This window comes from Passer domesticus, chromosome 1, assembly GCF_036417665.1.
Source record: "Passer domesticus isolate bPasDom1 chromosome 1, bPasDom1.hap1, whole genome shotgun sequence".
Lineage (NCBI taxonomy): Eukaryota > Metazoa > Chordata > Aves > Passeriformes > Passeridae > Passer > Passer domesticus.
In genome coordinates this window covers 44,092,389-44,104,657 of record NC_087474.1, presented here as the reverse complement: position 1 = coordinate 44,104,657, position 12,269 = coordinate 44,092,389, and the positions used below count along the sequence as shown (strand labels likewise).

General features: G+C 39.7%; 1 protein-coding gene across 5 annotated transcripts in view; it reads left to right on the top strand.

Moving 5' to 3' along the window:
* Window positions 1–12,269, top strand: part of TRAK1 (trafficking kinesin protein 1) — a 127,321-nt gene that overhangs the window by 64,690 nt on the left and 50,362 nt on the right. The window contains exon 1 of one of the 5 annotated variants that reach the window (XM_064417217.1): window positions 6,486–6,810. The exons of 2 other annotated variants lie outside the window; for them this stretch is intronic. In XM_064417217.1, coding sequence (XP_064273287.1) covers window positions 6,747–6,810 — 64 coding nt within the window. In that variant the 5' untranslated portion in view covers window positions 6,486–6,746. Of the gene's footprint in view, window positions 1–6,485; window positions 6,811–8,501; window positions 8,523–12,269 lie in introns of those variants that run through there. 2 more of the 5 variants (XM_064417243.1, XM_064417224.1) reach the window with 2 other exon arrangements.

Sequence of the window (12,269 nt, the reverse complement as noted above, 5' to 3'; positions counted from 1 at the left end):
GGGCCATGTAACACAAGAGGGTGGACATAAGGCTACTTAGCTCTCATTTTAAATTAATTTTTGAAGATATTGGTAGAAAAATGAACAGTCAAATATCCAAGCATTTTAATTTATTCAGTGCTTGTTGTGGGGATATAAGCTATAACATAGGATAGGTGATATAGAGAATTAGTTCTTAAAATTTAGTTTTCCATTGGGTAAGAAGGTGATTGGGAGGAACTGATCGCATTAGGCCTGGAACTGTTCTTTTATATTCTGGAACTCCAAAGCACATCTTTATTACTATTTCTTTCAGATGGAAGGCTGAGCCAGTTTTTGCCAGATGAATAAAATAAAATTGATCTTATCCTAAAGCATAATCACATTAATTCAATGTCATCTGACCAGTCTCGTTGAGGCAGAGTGTCTTTTAAGTAAACCTAAATAAAAGTATGATACAGCAAAATGCCATTCCATCTCCCTGCCCCCAGACTACAGGTAGTCAAGCTCAGTTTTAGCTGGGGGCTGTGGGGAGGTCTGTGTGAGAGCCAGGCCTAGAGCACAGCTCTCTGTGAGCACAGCTACCAGAGGCAGTGAGCAGGCACAGCAGTCTGAGTTTTTCTTTGGCAGCTTAGGGAGACTCAGGGCCCATCTGGGAACTCTGAGAAACAGGGTGCCCGCTGCTATGTGTAAGGTGAGGGTAAGGTGAGCCACAGGGATGTGAGCCTCAGGAAGTCCTAGTGGCTTCTGAGAAGCTGGCAGCTGCTCTTGACCCAAGGGTATCCCTAGTCTTCTTTGGAGCTGCTGCTCATTAGGGATGGTCAGATACAGCCAACAGATGTATGTCACTCTAGGACACGAAACAGAAAGATGCGGATACTGGATTTTCCAAGGCAAAAAGAGGGCTGTTTAATTCTGACTCCAACATTTATAGATTTCTAAAAGTGACAGTGGATTGGAGGGTGAAAGTACCACCTCTCCAATGACACTGGACAAACCAACAGTCCATTATATTTCTTTTCCTCCATAAAAGAATGCAAAGCAATAAGTTATTTACATAAAGTGTGTGAGAAAGTTCATTACAAGAACGTAAATATCAGAAAGCTTAGAAGAACTGAAAACACCAAGTCAACAGATGTAGTAGTTTCTCTGGAATGGTGCAAAGAAGGGATGTTCATCTGATTTCAGAATAACCTAAGTCTTCAGATGTGGTGGCAGTGTGCCACAGGGTGCATTCTCCAGGTTTTGGGGTACCTGTCTCTCAGAGCAGAGACTTTAGCCCAGACAGAGCTTCAGATTGGGAAGGGCAATTGGGACTGCAACAGTCAGGTTGCTGGAAGTATCCAGAGCTCCCTGGCCTGAGGTAGAGAGAGATGGCCTCCTTTCATGCAGGAGGTGTGCTGCTGTGGAAAAGCTGTCACCAGGTGGAGAAGTTGAGAGGAAATCAGCAGGCTGTGCAACATCAGGGAGGGTGAGACATAGGCAGGATCTAGGTGTGGCTGAGACACCAGTGGATTGTGCTCCCATTCAGAGGGACCTTCACAGGCTGGAGCCACGAGTCAAGAGCATGCCAAGAGCATGCTGCCAAGGACAGCCTTGTGCTGTTCAGCAGAGGGAAGTGCAAAGTCCTGCAGCTGGGAGGAACAACCCCATACGCCAGTAGATGCTGGGGTCCAGCTATTGGAATGCAGCCTTGCAGAAAAGGACCTGGGGTGTCCTGGTGGACACCAAGGTGGACATGACCCAGAAATAGGCCTCTGCTGAAAAGCTGACTGATGGCATCCTGAGCTGTATTAGGAAGAGTGGTGGTGGCAGTTTGAGGGAGTTGTACTCGATGTTGATCAGGCCATGCCTTGGGTGTTTGTTCCCGTTCTGGGCTCCCTTAGTCTATATTCCTCCAGTGTAATGCATTCCTTTCCTCTCCCAGGAAGCTGTAATCGTGTCTCTCAGTGGGTTTTTTGCCTTGTTAGAAAAATAGGTCATAACCATGCAGCTGTAATATTTTTGTCTAGCCAATTGAGCATGGTATTAAGCTCAACTTCATTTTACAAATGTTTTTGCTGTCTCCATGAAAAATATAACAAAAAAAAAAAAAGAGGAGATTGTAATGTACATTATTTCCAGCTGGCAAACAGTTTGCAAATTTTTTTTTCTTTAAAGCTTTATTCTCGATTTTCTAAATTGTTGATAGGGGTGTATTCTCTTAAATGTCTGGCTCTTGCTATTATGCTCTTATTTACAATGCTTAAGTGTGCTCAGTGATACGTTAATTGAACTACGCAGCTGGTTTTGCAGGAAGGTTGCTGAAGACATCAGTTTTGATTTTATACAAATGCAAAAATAGTGCTCTTCAGTAATTATCTGGGGGAAGGGAGAAATAATCCTTTCATGTGGAAAATAGCTTTTTGTCATTAAGTACTTTAATTTCATCTGACTGCCCCTGTCTCATGTTAAATAATTTTGTTTCAGTGGGAGAGCGGTTTGACCCTCTGCTGCTTTAGAACAGTCTTTTCCTTGTATCAGGTGAGGTCAGTGTACCCTTTGGGTGAGAAGCCACAAGCTCTGTCCCATCTGGAGGAAACACTTGCACTAATTTGAAGCCCTGCATAGTCATCCCAGTTTGATGAAAAAGAGTCAATCAAATCTGAAGTACCCATTTTTCTAAATACCAATTCTGAAAGCTGCTGGTAATAATATCCTCAGTGGACTAGATTTTACTCTGGGTTCTACTTTTTCCAGGAAAGTAGGATTTCTTGCTAAGTAAAAGACTACACTGGAAGAGATCAATATCCTAAGTTCCAGAGTTGTTTGTCCTTAAAAGATGTGTAGTCACAGGATGACTATTTGGTGTTCTTTTAGAAGGTGAAAACACCAGTGAATCTTCACTTCAGTAGATGATTCCAGTATAGAAATAAGTGTGACAGCCCCTCCTTGAAAATCAGTTGGGCTTTTAAATATGCCTGCTTTGTCAGTTTGCAAAGTATGTGTTGTGGCAAAGCTTGACTGTGATTAATATGCATTACATAGTGGTGGCCTGTACAGCTACTGCGCTGATAAAAAAGGACTCCAGACGATGTTAATGGGATGGGCAACTTTATCCTGAGTGGTGGTGACTGTACTGGTGACTGTAGAAGATGATGATGTGATAATGTGTTTAATTATCTGAACCATCCTGAGCCTGTAGACAAGAGAAGAAATGTGACCCAGAGGTAATCAAATGGGAGGTAATCCATTGCAGCTGCCTTGGAAATACTCCATCCAACTCCAGTGTTCAGTTTCAAAAAGCATCCTTCCAGAATTGTAAAAGGTTTGGAGAAAAAAGCTGAGAATGACTAAGCATGAAAACACAGGATTTATAGTGACATGCTATGTAATGACATTCTTTTAAGACTTTATTTGCCAGCAGAGATGACTTGCTGCTGCTTGGCACCCTAGCAGCGCAGGGCACTACCGTCTTGAGTGTGCTGCTGGGGTAGATGAAAGTACCTTTGTCGAAAATTCTCTTCAAAGGGAAGGGTTTGTGTGGTTTTTATTACCTGGGTAATTTAGGCACATCAGTTTAATGTTGACCTACAGCATGGATTTATTTTAGCAAAAAGGAAGGAGAGGGCTCTTGAGCTTTTCAAGCCATCTTTTCTTGCTAATGAAACCCCTTTGTAACCACAAACTTCAGGAATGCTTAGTCTAGCTGTTTGCAGTTGGCTATCAGAATTCTTTATCAATCTGTATGCTTTGCCCGTGGAGAACAAAGATAAAGGGAGGGGTTTGTTAGAAGTAAACGGTAAAAAATAGAACACAATTTAGCAGCTGAAAGGGAATATTTAACAAATAAGAATAACTGTATTTAGGTTTGGAACAGGAAAATGGAGCTTCCTGATGGTCGCAGACTTGTTAACCTAAATCTTTTTTATTCCCATTGTATATTAACTTTTAGGTAAGTAACACAGTAATACCCCAACCAAATGTAGTGTTGCAATATGGAGATTGGAATACACAGAAGTTCAAAGTTTGTAGAATCAATCCACCTGAAAAATGTACTGTTCTGATAAGTTTACTATAAAATGAATCTGATACACCCCTGTAGGGAGGAAGAGTAGGGCTGCAAAGGTTGAAAGCAGGTTCTGCAAGTGTGCTTTGTCAGCTTGGTCACAAATTCCCATTCAACTTGACAACCCTTTCAGCTTTATAGAGTACAATTCCTCGTGTAATTGAAGGGATGCTTGGGAGTGGGTATCTGGATATATAGTATTCTGTCTGCCAAGGGTTTCTGTCTTCATGCTGGGAAGATAATACACTTATTCCATATTTTGAAGTCTCTTGAGGAGTTCTAAAATCGTTTGGCCACACAAATTATTTTCTCCACAGAAAAGTAATGCCTTTCTGAATTATACCAGTATGCTTCCAATCAGATCTGTAAAAAAATGTCAATAAAACAAACAAACAAAAAAGCCCTAAGCCCCTACCTTGAACTATTTTTATCCTGTCTCATTGAAAGGGAGTGTGTGTTCTGTGTTAAGGACAGAGAAAAGAAAATTCTAGCGTGTTGAAGATTTCCTTTGTTTAAAATGTCAGCAAATAAAAAAAGGAGATTGTCCCTGCAGCAATTTAAGGCGGTAGCCAGTGTTAATTCTTTCTATTTTAAATGCTTATTTAATAACATTAACCAGACTGAAATTACCTTTTGGACAAAAATAATACAAGTGGAACAAATAGATTATATGCAGAGCAATTGAGTTGATGTTGCCATAGGAACCTTTCTTTTTCTCTGGCAGTATTTTAACAGTGTAGCCTTAATTGCATTTAATAGCATGTATAGCTTTTTCCTTGCGTGTATGCATAACTGAAACTCTGCAAGACTCAAAGCTACTGCAGTGATAATTTCTTATACCAGGAAGGTTCAATAATGATATGGTCAAGAAACCAAAGCATTTTCCTCTGCATAGTCTGACTAGGCCTTTCCTATTTCTATTACAGTAAAGCAAAGTGCTACCAGTTGGGGAGTAGAATAAGTGATAACAACCTGGAAGAGACATGAGTGAAGGTGAACTTAATAGATACTTGCAAAATCATGAGTGATTGAAAAGGAGAGCTGGATTAAGCGTTCAGATTTCCACAGCTAGAAGCATCAAATTAGGTCAGTAAATGTGAGTTACCAAGCGAAAGGTGAGGGGTTTTTATATAATGGGCACTAGATGTGTGGAACTCTTTGCAAGAGAATGTTGGAAGGTGCTAAATATGTACGTGGGCTCAAGAACAGAGAGGGTAAGTCTTTCAAGAATTGCTAAAAGTAACAGTAGCTGTATCTGTCTCAGGTTGTCTGTGAAGATGAAGAAATTAGAGGTTGGGAGAGCAGTTGTGGGAAATGTTGGACCGTTCTCTATTGCCTGCTCATGGCTATTCTTGTGGATGGAGTCCTTGGCTAGACTGATACCACAGACTTCCCTGGTCAGACCCAGTATGGCCTCCTACCTTAATCTACTGGGATGTATTAAGTTCACAATCTATCCCAGTGCTTCTACTGATGTTTGCAAAGAATTAGCATTTCCTAAAAGAAGGAGAGAAATGAGTGAAGACTATGTGCCAGTTATGAACAAAATGGATGTTCAGTCCACTTTGTGTCTGTACCTGCACATATTCAGACATGCTTTTTGAATTGCTCTGTTTGATGATTTAATGCCATCTGTTCTTCAGAGAGGTTCTCTCCTAATAGCTTAAACACAGTTTTATTGGGGGCTGCAAAAGTATTTTCTTCCATTTCCAAAACACTGAAAAACATGAAGTTATTCTAGATGATGACCTTCAGCATTTTTAGGAATTGAGTAGTGAAAATTTGGCCTAACCTCCTGTCTTCAGCTATGAAACCGAGATGCTTAGGAAAAAAAAAGGGGGGGGAAGTGGTTCATGGAGAGGGCAAAAAGTAGGGACAGATTAGCTTTTTTTTTTTTTTTGCAAGGAGAAATTTATTGCTGTCCTGATGTTTCTGATTCTTTCTTTTTTTTCGTTTGGCATTTCTCAACATCAGGATGCAGAAAGGGTTCTATTATATCAGACCAGAATACTGTAACAAAGCAGTAACATAGTTTAGTTTTCCATGGCGAAGTCAGGCTTTTATGAAACTGTGTGGAGGACAGTAGTAATGGACTAGATTTCATTATTAATGTACCACATGTCCCCAGTGAATTGCAGCAGTGTGATGCTGTTGTTCTGTGAGCAGTAGCAATGGGTTGTATCATCTTTCTTAGCAACGATTTTTGTTTCCAGTATGGAGGACTCCTTCTAGCCTGTAAAGCCAGAAGCAGCAAAATGCATTTTCTTCATCTCTGCATCGCTTTTGGAGCCAGCTCGTCTCCATGGCAACACATTAGCCTGAAAGAGATGTGGAGACTGGGGAGGAAAGGAATGAGTTGGAAGCAGCCGGGCGGTGGAGTGTGTCCCCAACGTCAGCGCATCAGCCTTTTGATAGGAGGATTTTGTTAACACCCATCCAAGGCTCCTGTGCAGAGCTTCTTTATTAGAGGAGCCACCAGGGCATCTGCTTCCTTTCTGCATCCTTTTTCTATTTTTTTTTTTCCCCTTCCAAATACAACCTCCACACCCCCCCTCTTTTATTTTAGTTGTGGCCTCAGTGAAGATGTGCAGCTCATTTTCAGCTTCCCGTGAGCTGCCTTGTGCTCTGGCATTTTGCAAAGGCAGGAAGGCATGGCTGCATTTCACTTGACCTTAGCAGCGAAGTGAAATCTTCTGTATGTCACTGAAGGATACTGACTATGCAGAAATTTATTGAAGCAGATTATTATGAACTGGACTGGTATTATGAAGAATGCACGGATGGTAAATATTTCTTTCTAGTCTCTTGCAGAATTCGGAGCTTGTAAGACCGGAGCATCATTATTTAATTATTTTAAAAAGGAAATACCCAGAAAAAGGCAACACCCAGGTGTAGCAGAGATGCCTGCATGTCTTTTGCACCTCGGCATCTCTTGTGAGTGCTGCAAGAGACTGCTGTATAGCTTTTTCCTCTCTGAAGGGAGTGGCAGAGCAGCATATGTTCTGTATGAGCTGTCTTTGGGCAGGGGAAAGAATATTCGAAAAGCTAACTGCATCTATAATAATTGGGGTAAATTTAAATATACTGATGGTAATATTGATTATTGGTTCAAGTTTGAAGTCTGTGTTTTTTCTGCGTTACCAATATCCTGTAATATGTATATATTTTATGTGTTATTAGGCAGTACATGTTTTCTCTCTGGTTATTTGTCAGTGAAAACCATTAAAAACGTAGATTTTTAAAAGTGAGCAGGTTGACTATTTGAATTGGAAGAATTACAAACTCTGGCAAGCATTATATTTTGTGCTGTTTACAATTTTTATGTAATGTTTGTTAGGGTGGTTATTTCTGTATCAGGACACCGAATGTTTTCACCAGGCTTCTGATAGAAGGCACACAAGAAAGGGTAAGGAATGGCTAAAACTGTATTCTCTGCAGCAAGAAAAAAATCAAGATCCCTTACTGATGGCACTCTGAAGCAAGATGCAGCCTTTAGGAATGCAAAGTTTTACATGAATTTTATTGTGGCTAGGGAGCTTAGCTTAAACAAGGCAAGTCCAAGATCACAGTGAAGCAAAGCACAGAAAGCAGGAAGGAGCATAGGCCCAGGGGATAATGTACATATGTAATACACAAAGATATTTCTATGGTAGTGCTCTACAATACCAGTGGGAATGTGAAGCATAAAGATAAGGGTGACAAAATTTGAATGTTTTTTTAATGGTTATTTTGAGTATCATGTGCCTCCATTTCAGAATGCAATTTCAGAAGCTTGTTACACTTGAACTTCTATTATGTTTAATTGATTACTTCTGTCCAGGTGTTCAAAGAAAGAGGTGCCTATTTATTTGAGAGATCTGACCACTTAAAGTTGGATTGAATCCATTATGTAACCTTTATCCTCTCAGTTTAACCCTAGTAAATAGTGTAGCATCTGATTAATCTGCATGATGTAACAGCCTGAGTTGGCCTGCTTTTAGAAGCTTAAGAAACAGACCAGTCTTATGGTCCATAGAAGCTGTAGCTTTCCCCAGGTTAAAACTCCCACAGGTAGCCTCTTCCCCCCCCCCCCCCCCCCCCACCCAGTTCATTTTTATGATCTTTTGTCTGTCTGGTCAAAGTGTCATATGGAAGGGTGGTGTGCCTGAATGTCTGAGCTAAGAGCTGATCTGCTTATCCATTTTGTCTTAAGCTCTGTGCTGCACTGGAGAAACTGTGGGAGTTCCATGGTAATGGAATAAGCAACAGGTGTTGGGCAAACATTTAAATACCTTGTGGGACGAGAGCCTCAGGTGCTCAGTAGTGGTTGGTCGGATTCTGGGCTTACAGGTTTTCCTGTCAGTGCTGAGCCCCTGCCCAGGATATTTCTTCCATGAGCTGAGATCTGCAGAGTCAGCTGGAGTATGTGCTGGCAGTCTGATTGAAGTATTTGGGAAGTTCCCCCCTAAGAGAAAGAAAGGTTTAATGTCTGATAGGGAAATAATCTCTCCAGCAGGTAAGGCATAGTGCTTTTTTGCATTTTTTGGGTTGCTTTTTTTTTTTTAATTAAAGTATTCGTTTCTACTTGCTGAAGGGCAGTGCTGTCAGTCCTGTCTTGGCCTCTCAGGTGGACAGTAGTCTCAGGTTCACAGAATTTTATGGGGTTTAGCTTTCTTTTGCTTCTTGGAGTTCAGGTGTGTGAGAGAGGAAGATTTGAGGGATGGAGTGGAAGACACAGTGTTTGGCCTTAGATACTGGAATGTTCATTTGGGTTTAAGACAGTGTTGGCATTTACCCTTGACAGAGATAGGTATTCTAATTGTGGTAGAAGACAAAAGGCATCATTATAGTAGAAAACAGAGCTTTTCTGAAAACCTGAAGCAGATGACATATTAAAAGAGATGCCTGTCTCTTGATTGGCTTTTTATTTTTCTGCCATGTGTTTTTTTGGTGCCAGTGTCATTTTCCTGAGATTCTTTTTACATTCAGTATAGTTTGATAGGCAGTTGCAGCTCAGCTGACCTGTTTTGAATATCTATTTTAAGACAAATTGAAGCACAGTTAGAGAACTGATTTCTCTGCTGCACATGGACTCTCCAGAGCTCAGATGTATGTGTGCATTCACTTATGAATCCCACCCAGTTAACTCTTTGTTATAAATATAACATTGGAAAATAGTGGGTGGTACATTAAAACTAATAGGAAACTTCACAGGGTAATATCCTACAGAATTATTTTTCTGATGAAATTATTCATACAGTCTTTGTCAGAGTCTCTGGGACTCTGATTTCCATGACTTTATTTGGTTTCCTTTATTTAATAATTTTTAACAGCATATGGTTTCTTGTTCTTCAAAGAAAAAAGAAGCCTAAAATTATATCAGGATGTAAAGTTTTAATGCTATTATTTAACTTAATAGGTAAAGCAGCAACTCACTGTTGCCTCAGATGTAATGAATTTCTGTACTGACTGACAGTAATGATGTCTTCAACTTGCATTTGGTAGTGGTATTTTTTTAATGTCTTGCAAAAGAAAAAATGCTCAAAATTTACAATTTATAAGTCTTGACAAAGACTTTCTAGGGTTGGAATAATCAATTAAATCTTTTATATAAGGTCCTTTACAGAGTTTATTTTTGGTGGGAGTAGGTGGAAATAGACACTAAAATGTCACACTCTCTTTGAATTACCGGTGTTAACTAACATTACGATAAATTGAAACTTCTATAAATAACTACTACACTATGCTTTTTACATACATTTTCAAGTGTAATATTTTATAATATGAGTGACACTTGTCACCTTACTTGGTGTTAACAAAGTATATTGTGTAGGTGGATTGGAGAAAGAGCTGGGCCTGTACTTGAGTGGGAAAGTAGCTATTTTCGTAGCAGACTTGGACAGAACCAGTGGTAAAGAGGAAAAGCTGAAATTTTTCTACTCTTATTACGACGAAAGATAACAGTATAAAAGTTTAGGTTAATTTAAGTGTTTTTAATAGAAAAAATACATTCTTAAAAATCTTGCATGAAACTTGGGTGAAAAAAACTTTCTACTAAACCCCCACAAGCTACCAAACAAGTAAATAAAAAGATAAGTATATATCCATAGAATTTTTTTCTGAATATGCTTGTTTCCTGCCTCTCTCTTAGTGCAATATTTTTCTAATGAACAAGGCTTTCTACAGAAATCCAGACTGACTTGAGTAAATTACTTTTCTTGCCGTTGCTTCCATTACTTGTTTATTTCTAGCTCAACAGTTTTTAACAATGCATGAGTTCAGCTGCCTACAATTCCAGATGACTTTGTAAATGTGCAATTGGATCTTTCCTCCTCCTTTCGTTGGCCCTGGGTTTTTGCAATTTCTTGTGAAGGAAATGGTGTCTTTCCCTTTTTTCCACTGGCAGACCCATGGTGTGCCTGGTTTGTTACAGATGCTGAACCTCCTAACCACTTTTATGTTTGCCTGAGCCACTCCATCTTGTTCCAGCATCCCTTCCTGTATTTTCTTCCCACTCACACTGAAATGCTTTTACCACCTGTTATGTTTGCAGTTATTGTTTAGAGCTTCTCTCCTCTATTCTGTTTTCCACTCCACTGATATAATTATCAGCAAGCTCACTAACTTTCTTTTTAACAATAGTAGGCAATGTTATCTTGTTCTGCTTGATCTCTTACGAGTGATTACTTACTGTTGCCTTGCTTATGTTAGTGTGGTGACCCATTATCTCCCTCATACACTGGCCCTTTTTATGTCATCCCTGTGGACAGAGTAACCCTGGTGTTACTCTGAATCTCAGTGGATGCTGGCATTGGGTGATGCTGCTGAAGTCTGGCAGAATCTTATTAATGCCTTTAGCATGCAGTTTCTGAAACAGCCCTTGCTCTGTAGGCATGCAGCTAAAATGCTCATTTAGGTTGATCTCATTGTGCTCCCATGTCTCTATACATGATAAATATAGTTGGACTTTGCTTATATTCATGGAATTGTTGATACCATTTTCCTGGTTTTCTGCTTTTTGCCATGCCACTTCTTTCTCTTTACTCCTTCATTGACTCCCTGTTCTTCATGAGGTCACAGAAGCCACATAAGGCAACACACATTGCAGCATAGAGATATTTTTTGGTTTTATTCTGTTCAACTGCTAAGTACCTAGATAAGTATTTTGCCATTCATTCCATTTCTTTCCCTTTTTGCAAGAGTAACATGCTGTCCTTTTGCTTGAGTCACTGAAGATATTTTGTGTGGGATTTTGAAAGAGTGGGAAACATGAAACCTGTAAAAATTTGAACAAACTAACTTTGCTTGACTGTACATATTAACAGAAAGCACACGTTCAATAACCAATTGTATCTCCCTCCCTGAAGAGCCCACCCCAAAATACCCACATTTCTTCATCAGCATATTTAAATCTAAGTGCTGCCATTTCATCTTGTGTTTTTAGATTTGTTGGCTTACTGAGAATCTCTTTGTTCTTGATACAGCATTGTTACTAAGAGTTAATTGTGCAGAAGTTAGATATTTTTATTGATAAAGGAAAGTTAAAATGATTTGAATGCATTGGAGTTCCTTGGAAATAATGAGTCAGGATATGAGTTTTTGTTTGTATTGTGTCCAACCTCGCCCTTCTTCAAAGTGGCCCCTGGTTTGTGTGTTTCCTGTTTCATGGCAGAGCTGCTGAATATACTCTGTACCTCAGTGCAGCCATTGTGCTGGGAGTGTGCTTGGAACACTGCAGCTCCCTTAACCAGCCTCCTGACAGGAGGTAAAGCCTCCTAATTCTGAGTGGGGATAGCAGCAAATACCCCAAATTTATTTCCCAGTGACGACCTGTTAAAAAGAATCTTCATTCTAGTATACTCTTAAAGTCTCTGAGTGTGTGTTTACAGGAAATATTAAAAATCTCTTTTCTCTTTTGAATCTTTCCAGTTTAGATTGTGTGTTTTCAGAATGAAATACAACATAGCTGCTTTTTTTTTTTAATCCATAGTTGCTTATTGTTTAGTGTTGGTTGGAAACCTGGCTCGTAATCTTTAGCAAGTAAATGTTCCTGCACTGCTTAAGGAGATGTAATGCAGAATACATGAAAAATGTGTTGATAGTGTGAGGGTGGGGCATACATTCCTTCTCCACCCATTATAAATTTGCTCCAGCATTTATCGTGTGCTGATATCAAAATAGGAATTACAACACTTTCTCTCAGGTTTTGAACGTCAGAGTCCTCCTGTGTGGTACGAGTTGATATTAGTCACAGTTCAGAAGC